An 18,299-nucleotide genomic window follows, 5' to 3' on the forward strand; every position below is an offset into this window, starting at 1 on the left:
TTCAAAACTGAGCTTCTACAACCCTCATTCCTTTTGTGTTCTCTGATGTGTAGGGCATAAATCAGGACGTTGTAATGCATTAACTCCAACTTGGATAATACTGCTTTCTGCACTTAAATCTCCTCTGTAGCTTTAAAGATGTAACTACAGTGTCCTGAGGTTTACAAAAAATCCCAGGAGAACAAGAGGAGCTCCTGTGTCTCTTTGCACAGTGCATAGAGCCTTATGTAAGATGGAAAGCCAAAAGAAGTTTGGCAAATTGCTTTAGTTGACTCTAGATGTCCCACTGAAACCCAGCAGTGCACCAGATATATTTGATGGAGTTAAATATGCCACAGTCCAGTGTTTTTTCTCAAGTGGTAGATTGCTTTCTCTCCCGTTCAAAATCTGCACTGCCTTTCCCTTCTGTAAAAACCAGGTAATAGCCTGCAACTCTCCCAGAAGCGTTGTTACCATCCTTGTCCACAGTGTGCTGTTCCCAATTCCTTCAAGACCCAAACAGATTAGCCCTAAGGTGAGAGCCTGTCCAGACTTGTACTGCCTCCAGATGAGCTCCTAGCTGACAGTGCAGGGCACCACTTAGCCACAAACGCATCGTTGTCAATGACAAAACTAGCCAGCAGTTCTGTGCTTGAAAACTCAGCTCTCATGGCTGCTCATCCTTTTCCTTTATGCCACCAAGCTAAGAATTTGTCTTCCTAGTCTTAGCAGGCAAAGTTTCAGGGGACAAAGAGGCCCTGACCTCATTCCATGTCAGCTCTTTCAGTGGCGCCTTGAAGTTTGGCGTGACACCATTTCTTTGCAAGTGAGGCCAGAAAGAAATTACTGCTTAGGAAAAAGCAGACTCACAGAATTTTCTCGTGGCTCACAGCTTACTCTGACTTCTGGGTGATTTCTGCCAGAAGGGAGATTGGCTGGCATGAGTTAGGCAAGCAAAAGGAAGGCTGCTTAGCAAAAACCTGGTCTCTCCAAGGTATTTCCTTGGCAGAACCAGAACTGACTTCCAGCTTCCCCACTCTTTGAGAAGTACTGGAGGTTTCTCTTGCCAAACTGAAAGACAAATTTTGGAACAACTGCACAGCGTCAGTCAGTGTCTGAGGAGTGTACCCAGAACAGGAAGCTGGTTCATAGCCTTCTGCTTCCTACAGAATGAGACCATGGTCTGCTGAAGTGTGACAGTTGGACGCAGTAAAGGCATGCACTAAAAAATGTTTGAGTTTGAAAGGAGATCACAGAGGACATCCTAGAGCAGCTAGGAAAAAAACCTCAATTCCACTACCAATTTCTATCTAGAATATTTTGTTTAGGTATACTTTGTGTTTCTAAAATTCACTTGATTTAAATTTAAAACATTAAAATAATTAATGAAAATCTCTGTGTCAACCCCAAGTCACCTAGAAAAGGTTTCAGCATAGCAGAGCTCTTTCCACATATGCTGCATAAATTCAGGTGATTACATTGTGGCTCATGATTTGGCATAAATACTTCACATGTGATTTTAGCACCTTCCAAGCTTGAATTCTTTCTGCTTTCTAAACTACAATGACATCAAAGACAGTGCATTACAGCTCCATCTGTGCATGTCTAAATCCCTGGGTTTGGTATAATTCTAATTCTTATCAAAATCTTTATTGAGGGTAAAAGTTATCAATTTGAGAACAAAGAAAATAAAATGTTTCAAGTAACAGAAAAAGCAAGCAATTGTTGAGCAGAGATTATACATGTCATTATAAATTGGCATATATTGAAACACAAGTACTGGTTTTGTCATTTTTATGAATAATGCATTAAACAGAAATAATCAAGTATGTTGCAACAATTTAAGAGGATTATTTCTTTTCTTCAGTAAAGTTTCTTTATCTCAGTTTTCCCATAATTTGAAATTTGGTATGGTTTTTATTAAGATTATTCCTAAGTCATGATTTCTTCAATTAGATATGTTAATACTTCTTTTCATTAACTTGGCACCTACATGCAAAGAGGAAAGTTGCCACTTAGCAAATGAGAGAAGATATGGCAAAGCATCTGAAGTAATTTGGTTGCTTGTATAAAAAAAAAAAATTAATAAAAGGAGGTGGATGAAACGAGGTAGGAAGGAAAAGAGAGGGAAAACCAGATATGCTCAGAGATTGTTTTAACTTGGGCAGAGGCCACCATGGCATCAGCAAGTGGTGGCTGAGGTGCGAGGAGCTGGGACACTACAGGTGTCACCTGTTCCATGATGCAGTAGTGATGTCATGCTGCAGCAGGATATGTCACTGTGGGCTTTTGTGGAAATGCCAGAGCTATGGCCAGCAGGGCTACAATTCAAGAAATCATATAAACTAACCCCTAAGTAAATTCCTATTCAGTGAATCATTCTTCTCTTTCAACAAACCATTTTAATGTGTGTGTTGCTGAAGCAAGGCCTAATCATAAGCCACTCTGCTGTATCTTCTTCTCTGGCTTCATGGTTCCTTTGGCCTGAGCACACTAATTATGTATCAGCAGTTTATGTAATGAGTATTCATAATTTTCTCCAAAGCTTTAAGACAGCTTTTTTTTATTCCACTGGACAGACATGCCCCACCTCTCTCCCAGTAGTGAACTATAGCTAAAATTATTCAAGTAGCACGTGCAAAAACCTGGCCATTGAGCTTGCTGGGTTTCAGCAGATTCTGTCTGTCAGTTGACTGAAACAGTGTCCCATTGTGATCTTTATACAAAAGCTCAGGAACTTCATAAGATGCTGGTATAGTGCTTTGAAATTGTATCTATTAATACAATTTTGAAGCACTATATACCAGCATCTTATGAAGTTGTGTCCTGTGTGCCAGGAAAGATGTCTCTTTGTCAAAGGAACCTGAATAAACTGCAAAGCACAAGTGGTCTCATAGGGAAGACTCTAGAACATAATGGTTTCCTACCAGACAATTGGCAATTGGAGAGGGTCAAAATTCCAAATACCTGTGTAAGATCTCACATGGGGTATATTAAATCTCTTATTAGGACATTTCTGAAATGCTTTGGTACAGCAGATCAACGCAAATGTGAACCTAAACCCATGCCTTTTACAGCTCTTTTAAATTTAATTCTTAAATTGATTGGAAATATTTTTTTTTAAACAGAATATTATTGCTGAACATGAAATCCGTAACATTTCCTGCGCTGCACAAGACCCCGAAGACCTTTCTACGTTTGCGTACATCACGAAAGACTTGAAGACCAATCACCACTACTGCCACGTATTCACTGCGTTTGATGTGGTCAGTTCATAGAAGATACTTCATTGAATAGTTCTTCCTACTTGTCACAGTCACTGAGCTCTGTTAAAACATTTTCAGATATTTTCATGGTGATCGATGGAAGGCGTCATTAATTCACCCCAGGCGAATATCGCCATGGGATAGCAAAGGGATATTTCTGGAGTAGAGCAAAGGTTTCCTTTGATATCTCATTTCCCACTGGAAATAAGTCACCTCTGTCACCTCAGCTGTTGACTGTAAACTTAGTGAGTAGCTTTTCATGCAAGCCTGGACATGAAATTCTCATAACCAAAGCTACAAGCCTAAGGCTTCCAAAAGTTTGTAACAAGTGTGTTTGGCCAGCCATTCTGAAATCTCAGTACACACCAAAGGATTGGTGATCCTTCGTTTTGAAAGTAGCAAATTAATTATTTAATTCTTATTTCCTTGTTCTGTAATTCTTGCCTACATATCTCAAAATGTTACTTCAGCAAAAGTCCTTGAAGCTCCTATTATATTGATGGAAAATTGGTAATTTCTTCCTATACTTATATTTTTCAGGTGGGAATACACAAACTATTATGGTTTCAAGAAATCATGAACATGTATCAATTAATCAGTCATGCAGTTTTCAGCTAAATTTGGTGACCTAAGTAGTGGCTAAAATTTTTATGACTAAGTTTTATAATCCAAAACTTTCAAGAAAACTTACTCCTTGAGTTGAGCACAAGAGAAATTTTAATTTTAAAACTTCAAAATCATTCAAGAAAAAAATATTTTAATACAGTATAATGTGTATGAATTCTTGAAACATGCTTATATGAATATAAATAAGTTAAATCAAAAGAACAGGGTACCTTGAACTGCAGCTTTTTATTTGGAACTGGGGAAATAGTTAACATGCACAGCAGTAGTGTGTGGCAGAATTTAAATAACAAGATGTATAGGTAGGTTAGAGGAATTCTAGCATTTTGCTTGAGTGCTTTTGTTATTTAAATTCTCTGCTGACATTTTAGTATCCACAGGGAGTAGGAAAACTCTGAAATTGTGTTAAAAATAGAAAAGTATCAGCAAGATGCTACATTATATAGATTTTAGTGATGTGTGAACAACTGAAATTAGACTGATTGAGTGAGGTTATTATTTCTCCTGGTCTATTTAAATTCTACTTATTGGTTTCAAAGTAATGCAGTTTCATTTATAGGTTTAGTAATCAAGCAGAAATGTAGACTCAGGTATTGCAGATGAAATCCATCTCCTTTCTTGGCAAGGGAAGAAAAGTGATCTAGGAATAATTATATTTTGCCCACTTCCTGTACTTTAGGAGGAGCATTTAATATCCCAAGCACTTTAAATGGCTATTTTAAGCAATATGGAAACTTTAACTGTCTTAAGTTAGTTTTCTCCTGCAACCTCATCCTCAGTTGGGTGTTACCTACTCAAATATCCTCTTTTTGTATTGGTTTGTTGGGTTTTTTCCCCTCAGGAGCTAGCATTTTTGATGCAAGTACAAGCTCTATAAAAACTAGCTAGATGCATAAAAACTATGCTAGATGCAGCTATGAGTGCAAGCACAGCATGAATTAAATTTTCTGTTTAAAGCCTAATGTGCACGTTAAACTGATTGTCCCATTTGCTAATAGAAACAATTCTACCCATTTGCCAATGGATAGAAGTACTATCATTTTCAGAAAATTAAGGTTTAAAATGGTAGAAATCCACAACTAGATGTAAGGCATTTTAAACCATATTTATTTTGGTAATACAATATATGCAATGTTATGAAAAAAAAATCACTCTCTTGGGTCCTTCAGTTTCTCAGGAAATGTGGGCGAGAATAATTTATTTATAGGTAGGGAAGTATTTTAGTGTAGTGACATGCAACCACAAACACTACTGATACCATTTAGGAGTAACTGTACTTTAACTCAGAGTTAAATTTAACTTCAACTCAGAGTTAAAATTCTACAATCAAAATTGCAGAAACATCAGACATTATTACAGAATATTGAAGGAGAAAAGGTTTGGGGGAAGAGGAGGATTTACTGCTCAATAGTTGAGATCCACTTCACTTTCATTCTTTTACTAATCAGCCTTAAATCTATGAGTGAAGGATTCCCTCTGGAGAAGCAAACCATCGGCACAGCTCCTAAATCGATTTCTGGTTTGTGTATTGGAGATACACAAAGTAATTTCCATCAGATAATCCTTCATTGCCCAGTGCACCTCTGAATAGAAGACAACAAAAATGGCAGTTAAAATGTAAGGAAACAATTAGCCATGCAATAGGCTGGCTGAGTTACAGATGAAGAATCCTGTCTCAGGCTTGGGCTGGAGCTCTGAATTGTAGCATTGCCTGGCAAACAAGGCAGTTGACCTCATTCCTCACCTCCCAGAAATTGTGGCTTACAGGCATCGGCTTACTCACTTTCCCTCTCTGCCTCACCACGCAAGGAGCAGGATTGCAGCAGCCTGGGAAGCACCACAGGCCTTTCTCTCTCCTTCCTGAGGTGCTTGATGGGGTGCTGTGAGAGTCAGTGTCTCCTGCAGCAGCCAGGGGCTCTACAGCATCCATGCTCACTGTCTGTCAGAGAGGGAGACCTGCAGCCTTCCTTTTGTGCCACGTGCTTTTGAACTTTGGAACTTACTTGAACTTTTTAGTTCAGATAATCTCCTCATTCCATCAGAAGAATTTCCACAACGGATTTTGGCGTGGTTTTCCACCCCTGTCCTGAAGGGAATCCTGCTTCTACCTGTCCAGTATAGCCCCTGCAAGAATCTGTACCTACTCTGGTCCTCATAATCCTCTCCCAGTACTACGAGTGGGAAATTCCTCAAACCAAGTTTATTTACTTATGGGTTTTCTTCCAGATAAATTTTTAAAATTTCACAAGGTACACTTTTAAAGCCTTCCTTGCCTCCATTTGCAGACTTCCCTTTGTCAAGGCTCAACCACAGCATACAATGTATGAAATTTATGTACAAGCTACGGCTCGGTTTGCATTTCAAATATTGAACAGAACAGTGGATGTTCTATTTTATTTGCTACATTTCAAATATTTATTAACCAGAGAAGCAGTTACATGTTTCTTTCAGGTCCCGGGCAGGCCTGTTTTTTTCATTTTACAGACAGCAAAGGAAAACAGATAATAGTGGCTTTATAGAAGATGCAAGACTTTAAATTTATGCCTCAGTATGGCAAACTTTCAGTCTGTCTCTGGTCCTATCTCCCACATTTTCAGGCCTGTCTCAGTGATCTTTTTGTATGCCAAGCGGGGTGGTGTATTTTCTCAGTTCTACTAGTATTGCAGGCTGCATATTCTCCAGCAAGCCATTCCTACACCTTATCCTGCTGATGTATTCCTTAGTAATATTAATAATATCCACTGCAGACAATCCCATCGTGATATAGGGCACTCTCTTACTGTCACGACAGCTGATTCTAAAGACATCTCTCTTTAGAATAATGTTCTAATCCCACTTAAATTACACTCCATTTGAAATTATATTATTCTCTACATTTTTAGCAACTATACTCTGTTGCTCTTAATTCCTTGGCCAGCATTCTGCTAAAAGGCAGGGCACTTTATTACAGGCTCTTTAGTTTTTCTTTTATTATTCCACTGGCAAACTGCAGCCTCAGTGTTTTTCAATTCTGGACAGTTTCCCTTGAAGTTAAAGGGGAGATAATTTGGAGACTACAGCTATCAAATCAGGCATTTTTATTTGGGAAGCTATAAAATTTTGGCTGGCTTGCTGTTGTTACTGTAGTTGTAACAGCAGAGAGCAAGTCCCAGTGCAGGGGTATAATTGTTTTCTGTCTGACCTAAGACAGAGCAGAACTGGCACCTTTATAAGAAACTCTTATAATGAGCAAAATATGCTGAATTTAGCCTGTATTACATCAGTATACAAGAGTGATAAAAAAGGAATGGAAATTCTTCAGGGAAATTAAAGTGTAAGGCATGAAATACAATGCTTGTCCATTTAACTTTGTTTTAATGATTGAAAGGACTGAAAATAGTGTGCTTCCAAGTGCATTGCATTGCTTTCTCACTTACTGCAAACTTAACAGTTAGACTTGACTAGTAAAGATGTAACTCATTTGAAAAAGCATCAGAAATGTGGGAATTTTTTGGGATCACCTAGGTTCAAACAATGCAGAATTGCTTCCTGCTATAGGCTGTGGAGATTGAGGAAGGAGAGAGTAACATCTGAATCATATCAAGGGTTTATGAATTATTCCAAGGGGACTGTAGGACATCATATGGAGGCAAGCCAACAGGCTTGCCTTTGCTCTGCAGGGGTTTTAAAGATTATTGCAGAGTTAGTAGCCCAGAAATAGGCTCTAGTAGGAGCATAAAAATAGGCTCCAGTAGGAGCCTGAAAATAAATATACAGAAACAAACCCACAAACCTGAAGAAAAATTACCATAGGACTTCACTTTCCGTTTAGAATAAGGTCACATTTGAAACTCCTAGCTGCTTTTTCATTGATGTATAACTGCACTGAAAAGATATTTATATCAACCCCTCTGATACCTCATTCATGCTTTATAAATATTTCAACAGGTTTTTCTTCCCCATATTCGAAGAGGATTTAAAATATTCCACCTATAACACTGAACTGGTTTTAGGCATAATAGCCTGACTTTTTTGATTATGCCCAGTAACCTCCGTTCCCCTTGCTTACAGGAGTGTTGTTACACAGCTGTGTGAGCTCAGTTTTTCTTCTAGCAAACAAGCCCATGAGAAGGTGTCCCCAGGACTTGCAGCACGCACTGGAGGCGGTGCGCTGACCTGCACACTGCTGCCTGCAGTGCGTGCACTGCCAGCCCTGGCTCTTTGTCCCTTTGGAAGCATCACACCCAGGCTGCAGCCTCTTCCTGTGCTGCTTGGTGAGCACAGAGCATCCCAAGGCATGTGCCCAGGGAAGCAGCAAGTCAGGCTGCTGGCTCTGGAGGAGGAAGGGTCAGCACAGGAGTTCTGAAATAGAGCGAGGCTGAATGTCACATTGCAGCAGTGCAAGAGGGGCTGGTTCCCGAGAACAGAGACATGGGATGAGGTGGGAAGGTTAATGTACTCATTCTAAAAAGAGATGGCAACACACTCACCCACTCATGTTTTCATGTTTAGTAAGACGTTTTCAAGGGGTTTAGAAGTAATTACTTTCAATACAATAAATTACTTTTAGATCGTTTTTAATCAGTGAGAAATCAAATGACAGATGTAAACATCACAGAGACTGAGGAGCCCATTACCAGCGTGATTTTAATTATTTACATTGCAAATCACTACCCTACTTCATGTATCTGACGATAATTCAACCTCACCTCATTTTTAACTGTTTCTGTTTCGTTCCAGAATTTAGCTTATGAAATCATTCTTACACTAGGACAAGCGTTTGAGGTGGCCTATCAGCTTGCACTACAGGCACGAAAAGGGGGTCATTCTTCAACCCTCCCCGAAAGCTTTGAAAACAAACCCTCTAAACCTATTCCCAAACCACGTGTTAGTATTCGGAAGTCAGTGGTAAGTAGAAGGTGGTAATGCATGCAAAACAATCCAAAATATATCAACTATACAGTTAAGAGTTTATGTACTAGAAGCTGTACAAATAAAATTACCTCTTGAGTCAGAAATGCTCCATCATGCCACCTCTGCTCATCAGCTGGCAGGGTTGTGTCACCACAGCACTGGCAGCCATTTCAAACAACTGTTTATTTCAGATTTCTGCAGATTAAGATGTTGCTTGGTTAGTCTTGTGTCTTACAGTAATTACTGAACTTTAATTAATTGAGTTTAATCAATGCATACCTCTCAAACTCGGCAGTTTCATGGACTTTCCTAATCTATCACCTGACTTGTTTGGGATACAGTCATGGCATATCTATCCAAATCAAATTACAAATCCAAATCAATTAACAATTATCCAGTCAGACCAAGCAACTTCTTTTCTTACCCTTTTCTTTTTTCTTTTGTTTTTTGGGTTTTGTTTTTTTTTTTTTTTTTTTTTTGATCTGGGATTCAATATACCTTTTCAGTATTAATCACAGACTCCTAAGAAACAAAGCTCATTGAAGCATATGTGTTGATAGCCTTAAAAGTGCCCTCCTGAAGTGCAGAGATGACAGAAATATTCTTTTACAGTAGACCTTTTTAAAAAATTATGAAAACTATTATAAATTGAGAACACAGGCACAGGGTGATTTGGGAGGGAAAGGAGAAAAATGACCGCACACTGTATCATATTCACTGACTATAACGTGAGAACTGTACTCTATGACACTGAATTATTGGGTGAGGGGAAGGGGTGGGGGGAAATGTGTGACTGTACACTTTGTCATCCATTGCCACAGAATCTTCCTCCATAAAACCTTAAGTAGAAACATTTCCTGATGCCATCGTCTGTCTCATTAGCGAACAGACTTCTCAGGATGAAGTGTGGCTTTAATGAACTCTGATGCCCTATAGCTTGGGGGTAAACACAGCTCTGATCTCAACAGGAAGAAGAAGGCAGCCATGAGTACATGGGAGTGTAGACACCACCATACTTGCTGCTGTACGACTTTGTCAATTCGGGATTTGCCCTGTTAGTTTAAAGAAAACCCCTCTGCTCGAGCTGCCGTGCACGGAGATGGTAACCCGTCTGTATGTTTGCATTTGTCTTAAAGCAGATAGATCCATCCGAACAAAAGACTCTTGCGAATCTACCCTGGATTGTTGAACCTGGACAAGAGGCCAAAAGAGGCATTAATACCAAGTATGAAACTACAATTTTCTGATACAAAACTGTCCCCCTGTTCCTTGTTGTGCCTTGCACGCCAAGCAGTCACAGCACAGCCTTTCCTTTATGGCAACGTTTCAATCCAGCAGAGAGGAAGACTGCACTGTATGAGTGGCCTTGTAACTAACAAAAAAGGCTGACAGTCATTTCTGGTGATGTTCTTCTTCCTGCAGCACTGACTGAAGAGTGATTCTATATGAAGACTTTTAAAATTAAAGTCCACAAGAGGAGTGAGAAACCTTATTTTTCGTGCAGTTCTCCCTTGTGACTCTGCCACAGTGCTTTCTTTGATTTCTTATTTTAGAATTCTACTTTTTAAAGAAAAAAAAAACGACAAAATGTCTCTAAACTAATACTAATGCTGCCTACGAGTAGAGTATTTGATTGGGTTTTTTATTTAAATCTTGGCAGTTTTTAATTGAAATAGAAGCAGAATTAATAAATAGGTTATTTGTGAAACCACTGAATTCATTAATAATTACTGTGTTGAATAAAGAATTCGTTAAAGTGACAAGAAATTAGGCACCCTGATTTCTGTGTGCACTGATTTTATATGTAATCATTGATGTCCTTTGATCCTCTACAGAAATGAGAGCCTCTTGCATTGTAGCAAAGGATCTGAGTTTTATGAATGGTTAAGAAAAGGTATTAATAATGCACAGAAAACATTTATTAGATATTTTTATGGAAGAGAAGTACTATAGGAAAACATATGAATATTTATGGAAGGAAGCCAGATTAATTATGAGAAATATTGTTTATTTTAAAGTTAAGTAAATGACTGCTATTGCAGCATTATGAAAATTATAAGAGTTGTAGCATCAGTGCACTGGTGATGTTCTGTGTGATCAGTCTGAAATGAAAGTGGAATGGTCATTCTACTACACCTACATATAGTTTATGCAGTTCAACATTGCTATAGCCATGAATTCTAATAGTATTTTTAAAAAAATAATCTCAGTGGTTCTAAAAAAAAGTCAAAACCATGGATTTTGCTATCAAGATTTCTGTCACAGAAAGCTTGTTTGGAAGAGTGTTGATAAAATTCTACTGCAAAACATTTTCTAAATAAAAACAGCAAGAAAAAGAAAAAAATTCCAAAGTAATAAAAATGTTTTCATGAAACAAAATAATTAAGCATTTGCTTAATATTTGGTTAAACAAGATTTACTTACTTTTTCTTTAAAGTGTTTTAATTTTTTTAATGTCTGTGGAGTATTTGTATAATACCATGATGTATATTTATGTAGAACTGAAATTATAACAGTAAAATATCATTATAGGAGAAAAATGACATTTTAACGTATATTGTTCTTTCCAGTCAAATTGTGAATCATTTTGAAGTTCATTATAGAGATATTGATAAATTGTGTGGTTGTCTTAATGTTTTTTTAATTATTATTTCATATCCAGCTGAGGTTTTTCAGTTAGAATCATCAGTTGGTATATTCCAAAAAATGGATAATTGAACTTGGTTTAAAACTGATAACTGTATATGGTTTAGTTAAACCTAATCATAGCTCTGAGTGATGACATCCTTTTAATACAGTATTCAATTTACTTGAACAAAATAGTTCCTTGTACATATTTTTGCTTAATCACTGTTGATATGTACTTAGTCAACTGACAGTACAAAAAAAAAAAAAAAAAAAAAAACAACACTAAAAATATGGTACCAAAAGGAAAATTGTATAGGAGAACAGTAAATAGTAGCCTCACTGCAACAAATACTTATGTAAATATGCTTGGGCTTCCAGTTATAAATTTTGTAATTTTGTCATTTATTTATATCCTATAAAAGCACACAAAATAAAAGGAAGTTGTACAGTCCCAGCTTTGTGTATCATTTTATCATTGCTAAGGGAAATCAGGGGCCTGGTGCAAAGTATACTAAAATCAGTGAAAGATCCCCCCACCCCATTTCATGGATTTCACTGGGCTTTGGATCTTGTACCTACGAAACCTGGGAACTGCTGTGGAGAGAATTTTGGTTCGCAATACAGATTTTGTTTACAGATGGTAAAAACATCACACTTTGAAGTCCTCAATTAACTGGTTCTTCCGTGCTCTACTCAGCTGCTGACTTCCCATATTTAATCACACCCTGCAAAGATTTGTGCAGGAGTCATGTTAAAACACATTCGCTTCAGGCACGTACAGTGCAAATGGGCCAGGTTTTCAGGGTATAAAACTGGGGCACCTCTTATGCAGCTGAGTGACCCCTAAAATTAAAGGATGAGACAGGAGCTGCAGCAAAACTCTGAGCAGATGTAAAGGAAAGGTGTGAAACAACAGGAAGGACTGCCACCTTGCAGGAAGAATTTGATCTGGGTTCATCAAAGAGATGTCAAGCAGGTAAGGTGGCACAGGAAGCAGCTGAACTCATTTGGGAGAGATAATTGGGGCAAGAGAAACTGACGATAACTAGCAGGACTGATGAAAGATGAGACAGATGAAAGACTGGTAGGGCAGAGAATTGAGTGTGAAGGTTTTGGGACACAGGCAGTGAACAACTGAAGCCCCCACAGCAGGCAGATTTGAACTGGAAGGAAAGATAAGAATTAACACACATCAGGGACTTCTGTATTTGCAGAATCCTGGGATTTTAGAAGGAAACATATCCATCTACTCACCAATACTAGTGTAAGCCAGTTGGAGAGAAGCCCAGGGGATCTCCTCTATCATGGGACAGTAGTTCAGCAGTCCTTTCTTCAGATCCAAAAGGACTTCTACAAACTTGCACTAATCCAATGGAGTTTCCACTTGACCTTTTGCCCTTTTTGGTTGAGATGACTTTTAAGTTCCTGGTATGCTGGAAGTGCATAGGCAGTGAGGGGATAATGGTCAGTCTTAAGAATGAAGGCAGGGAAAAACCAGAGACCTCTATAAGATCAGAAAGTCAGGAAAATTGCTGTTCTTGACCTCTAGGGTAAAAGGGAAGCCAAAGCAGGTCAGGGAGGGCATATGGAAAAGCTGGAGCATTTGGATGCTGGAAAACCAAGAGTTAATTCCAATGACTGACTTAGAGTGGGAAGGTGGAGAATAGGCAGAAGAAGAGAGCTGATACAGAAGTAGATTGCATTTGACATGAGAAGGTAAGCAAATCGAAATCCAAATGAGATGTGGGTGACAAAGGGTTTTGAGAATTATGTGAGTAGTGAGGTCTCTAACTTGCTGCTGGGAATGGGTGTTTTAGGTTGCTCAAAGAATCACTGTCAAAGGTATTGGCTAAAGCAGGTTTAATAGAAAAATGAAAGCACAGTGAAGTTTATTCCTGAACTACACAGTTGAAGCACACAGAGAAGAACTGGACTAAAACCTAAAATCAATCAAACTAAAATCAGTCTAACATTATCTGTGTGGAGGATGGGAATGGAAAAAGGTTAAGGACGGAAAAGTGTAAGGATAAAAGGGAATGGAGGGGACCCTGCTGTTGAGTCACAAAGTTCAGAGTAGATGCTTTTGCCAGACTTGATTAATGGCTTAGGCCTCAAGCTTTTAACAGCACTTCATTGACAGCCTAATTTACACGAGTTAAAAGATTCTTTAGAAATTACAATGAGCACGACAGTAACACACAGGCCTGCCTCGCACAGGAATCTAATGTACTTAGGAATTACGGAGATCAACACAATGCACAATGCTCGTGTGTCCTGGTTTGGCTAGGACAGGTCACTCTTTCATCATTGCTGAGAGGGGCAGAGCCTGTGGCTGGGCTGCTCCTCTAGACCATCCAGGTCATCCTGGGGCAGCATGGTTCCAGGCAGAAGAAGAGGTGCCTGTGCAGTGGGAATGGCACCACGTTTTTCCTTTTTTCTGGAGGAGCAAAGCCGTGCCCACGACCCCTGGGGTGGTGTGGACGTGGAGCAGGGCAGTCAGTGCAGGCAGGGCAGTCAGTGCTGTGCAGACAGTCTGGCTTGGGAGGTTTGTCCATCCTTGTTTCTCCTTGGCTCGGGCTTGGGGAAGGAGGACACTCGCTGCGGGAGCATCCCCACATCTTTGTCTCGGGAGGAGCCGTGCAGCTGCTGGGCTGTGGTAGCCTCCACCATTCTGTCTTTGTCTTGGTGGCCCTGTGGTGCTGGGTGGGGGTGGTGAGCACCTTTTTGTATGTAATACTCATGTTGTTATGAGTACTGTTTGCTGTTACTGTTTGTTTTCCTTCTCTCGTTGCTTTTTCTCTAGTAAATTGTGATCTCGACCCCTAATCTCTGCCTTTTTGTCCCTTTCTCACTGGAGGGGATTGGGGAGAAGGGAAGCAGCTGTTTGGTTTTAAACCTCAAAGATTTGCAATACTGTATTCAGGCTTGGCAGACACACATTAGAGGAGTGTGGACGCACACCTGTGAAAAATTCCCCTCAGGATCAGTGAAGTACTCATCTTGGATGCCTTAGCATCATTTTGAAGGGTAAAGCCTCAAGGAATGGTGGTATCAGCCCAAGCTCCATCCTTGGCTTTTGGCAGTGGTCCTACAAAAAGAGTGAGCTTGAGAATTTTCTCTCTTGAAGGAGTGTCCTGCTCAGAGTGAATTGCTGGCTGCAGCCCTCTGTGGTCCAGTAGAGCTCAGAGGGTCTCAGAACTGCTCCTTCCAGGGCTGCAAGGGTTTTCTTTTGTCACAGCAATTTTCCATCCTGGCCCCAATTCAGGTCAGTAACTTTCTGTAAAAGTTCAGTTGTAAAAGCAGAGTTACACTTGCATCCTTAGGCAGGCAAGGAAAATAGGTTTCCAAGACTGTTTGCTAAAATGCAGGAGCTCATTAGCCAAAATAAGTTCCTGGGAGCACACGGTGTTTCTGATAAGCTCAAGGAGCTTAGCTGAGCTGTCATTCATCACAGCCAAGGCCTGACAAGCATTTCTGAAATCACAGTGTGGGGCAGTGTGAGAGGGGGATGCACAACCACATGTGCACAGTAAAAAAGCTGCTGCTGGGACAAGGCTTAAAACTGCACAAAGTCCTGACAAACAACAGGGCACTTCTGTGTGTGTGGAGTTAGAGGGTTTCCTAAAGCAGATGTTGGTGTTGCCTTTGAGACTGGATCAGGCACCCATCCCAAGTGGCCTGGTGTTTATTGAAGGCCAGAAGAGCCACTGCTTACAGCTGGCAGGAGGAAACACTCAGCATCTCTGGTTCTGGTATCCTGCCAGGAAGTTTGTGAGAGGCTGCTTGGCCTGCAGAGCCACAAGGTACACATGCCTTGCAGTTTGAAATCAACATCTCAGCATCAAAAACTGGCCTGGCCATAAAATGGTAACCACTGGCAAGGGAATTGTCAGGTTGTGAAGATTTTGTCTGTCCTCTGGAAAAGAAGCAGCCTGCTAGACAACTAATGCACACACAGCTGGGGAATGGTTTATCTCCCATTCTAGATTAATACAGGCAGTTTGTGCCACATGCAGGACTCTGGTTTTGCCCCAGATTTCTTTCAATGTGTGCTGTTCAGCTGGGCTGCTTCACACTTCACGGGAAGATGGTGTCTAAGATGTCAACAACACAACCATCTAGAAAGAGTAACTTATCTCCAAAGTACCAGCCCAAAGAACAATAGACTCCGTGAAGGAGCTGCATGGCAGTGACCAGCACATAAATGAGAGACATGGCATAGGGGTTAGAGACAATATTTAGATGTGGGCACTTATCTAAGAAGAGGGATATTTGTTATCTCTTGTTCAAAGACCATCTGAAGAGAGTGGGAGGAAAAAGGACTCTTAACTGGCTGGAAATCCTGGCAGGATTTTCAGCCCACTGGAAAGCACAGGGGGATAATTCTTAGGCTTCTACTGAAAAATTCTGCAATTGTTCAGTGTTCTTTGGCTTCTTTAGGTGAAACAACTGCTTTGCTAAATCAGCAAACTGACTCTTCTGCAATCCAGGCCACACTGATCCTGGTTAACCAGATGCTGGTTCTAGTTAACTTGCACACTTGATAAGCTGAGCTAGGCAGAGGCTGGCCACAAGGGAAGCCCTGGATGCAGGTTTTGTGGAACTGGTGGATGATTTCGTTCCTACTCACTAGACAGTCACACTCATCCTCATTACAAGCCTGAGTGCTTCCAGCCCAAACACCACTGCCCTGCTGAAGAGGCAGAGGAGGGAAAGCAGAGAAATGGCCTTGCCTCTCGGGAAGGCTGTGCTCCAAATGCATGAAGGGGAAATGGCATCTCCACCTGCCTCCTGCTCTTGTAAAGACCACAAGCAAATTTCTCTTCAATCCTACTTTATAGAGTGCCACATCTTTCTTCCTTCTGTGGAGGCCAGGTACCTAGATATATTCAAGAATGTGGGTCTGGGTGAAGTGGTGATAACTAGGCAGACAAAAATGCCATCTGTGCCATCAGAATGTAAATGAAACCAAATTCTTTCTTTCTCTCCTGCTTTCTCTTGCCACTGAATGTGGATAGGAAAACTGCTTTTTCTAGCAATCATAAAAGCTGAATTTGAAACACATTACAGCAACACAAGGAAAGATGAAGCTTATTGGAAATATTCAAGAACTGCCTGGATGCAGGCCTGTGTCACGTGCTCTAGGATGACCCTGCTTGAGCAGGGTGATTGGGCCCACTGTGTCCCACCAACCTTACCCATTCTGTGATTCATACAGTTTCTATGTGTGGGGAAGAAGGCAGTCACAGGGGTAGCTTCATAAGCTCCTTTGATTGTAAGATATGTGCATTTTTGTCTTTTTAAACATGGCATTTCCTACTTTCAAGTCATTAGAATGGCTTGAATTCTCCACAGCCTTCTATAAAGCTAATTTCATTCTAATATTAAATCTTTAGGGGAAAAAAAGGAAAAGAAAAATAAAAATTCATGCTCAATATTAAGGATAGCCAGTGCTTGAGAGAACATGTTCAAATTTGAAGGTGGTATGTTTGTTATCATATTTTCCAAACATATAAAAGAAAATCAGAAAGCCAGTGAGACAAAGGAAATGGAAAGATGCTCCAGTATCGAGAATACCCAATGAGCATTAACTTTATCCTATAGTGACACCATGAGGAAAAAAAGAAATAGACCACAGTAATTTAAAAAACACATTAGATGCAGTGCAGTCTGCATTCTTCCACTTGTGATAATTGGATAGTGATAATTGTGAGGCTACAGAATGTCAGGCAAGTCGTGAGCAAAAATACGTCTATAGTTGAGTTGTATGTGTATCTATACTGAAGTACATAGTTGAGGTTAGCACTTCTTTCTTGAGTTAATGTTGCAAAGAGTAATATTCTTTTCTTCAATTTACCTCCCAGACAACATGTAAGTCTATAAAAGTATCAGTGATGGATTAAGTGAATAATTCTGCGTTGGAATTGAGTGAATCTACTGAAACATCCAAGTGTCTGGGAATGCTGTGCAGGAGTGGAAGTTAGTATAAAAAGATATTAGATCATTCACCATGGCCATCTCTGTCACAGCCATTACACAGTCACAGACATTACATAGTCACCATGGCCATCTCTCTGTCACAGCCATTTCTCAGTTATACTTACAGAAAACTTGAAGAGTTAACTAAGCTAAGTACCTCAAAAACCTGGAAAATTCAACTGATTTTTAAAGCACTATGGAAAAGAGGCTGTTACAGTGCCAACATTATCCCCAGCCCCTGATGTGGCAGGAAAGCCCTTTAGAGAGAGGTACCTAAGTAATTGCAGCTCATGATACATACAGCCTGCTCCACAGACAAATGAAAAGATGGGGGGAAATATTCCTGCCAGTCTGTCAATTGGCAGGAATTCTGCCAATTCCTGCCCAATACTCTGGGGATATCTCTTTCCCAGCCAGAAGTCTAGCCCTGGCATGATGCAATCTGCAAGGAAACAAAACTATGAGTATCTATTGCTCCTGAAGGTGCAGATCACCTGTGTTCAATACTGCACATCCTAAAGCCAATCTCATAGAAAGGTGAAGATTTAAAGATCAAATCACACAGTACAAGAATTAAATTCTTCCTGATCTGCAGGTGACCAACAAAAACTCTGAATCCTAGTGTTTCATTACAGTCCCTTCTCCAGAGCAGACTTTTGCAGACCTGAGGCAAGGATCATTGTCAGAAGGCCTCTGAAGTTTTTTTCTGTACCTATTTTTGGGTGAGACGTGTAAAACAAGGAAATAAAGATCTCATCTTTATAATAACCCATAACCTTTGAAACACCCAGAACATCTGGAAATAGTTAAGCAGAAACAGAATGTTTACCTGAGATGTTTGTTTAGATTCCATTTTGCATAGAGATGTAGGAATTAAGAGCTATTTCCTTTGTTGCATATGATTTTACAAGTTTGCTTTAGATCAAAGTA

The 18,299-nt window shown here is 39.9% G+C and overlaps 1 protein-coding gene across 4 annotated transcripts in view; it reads left to right on the plus strand.

Annotated features, from left to right (window-relative positions):
• The window catches only part of ANKS1B (ankyrin repeat and sterile alpha motif domain containing 1B), a 411,850-nt gene extending 400,009 nt beyond the window's left edge, over positions 1-11,841 (plus strand). For all 4 annotated transcript variants that reach the window (XM_059846720.1, XM_059846716.1, XM_059846717.1 and 1 more), the window contains 3 exons: positions 3,108-3,245; positions 8,589-8,756; positions 9,899-11,841. In XM_059846720.1, the coding sequence (XP_059702703.1) occupies positions 3,108-3,245; positions 8,589-8,756; positions 9,899-10,009 (417 nt within the window). In that variant the 3' untranslated portion in view covers positions 10,010-11,841. The remainder of the gene's footprint in view (positions 1-3,107; positions 3,246-8,588; positions 8,757-9,898) is intronic.
• The last annotated feature ends 6,458 nt before the right edge of the window (positions 11,842-18,299 follow it).

This window comes from Haemorhous mexicanus, chromosome 5 (assembly GCF_027477595.1).
Source record: "Haemorhous mexicanus isolate bHaeMex1 chromosome 5, bHaeMex1.pri, whole genome shotgun sequence".
NCBI classification, from domain to species: Eukaryota; Metazoa; Chordata; class Aves; order Passeriformes; family Fringillidae; genus Haemorhous; species Haemorhous mexicanus.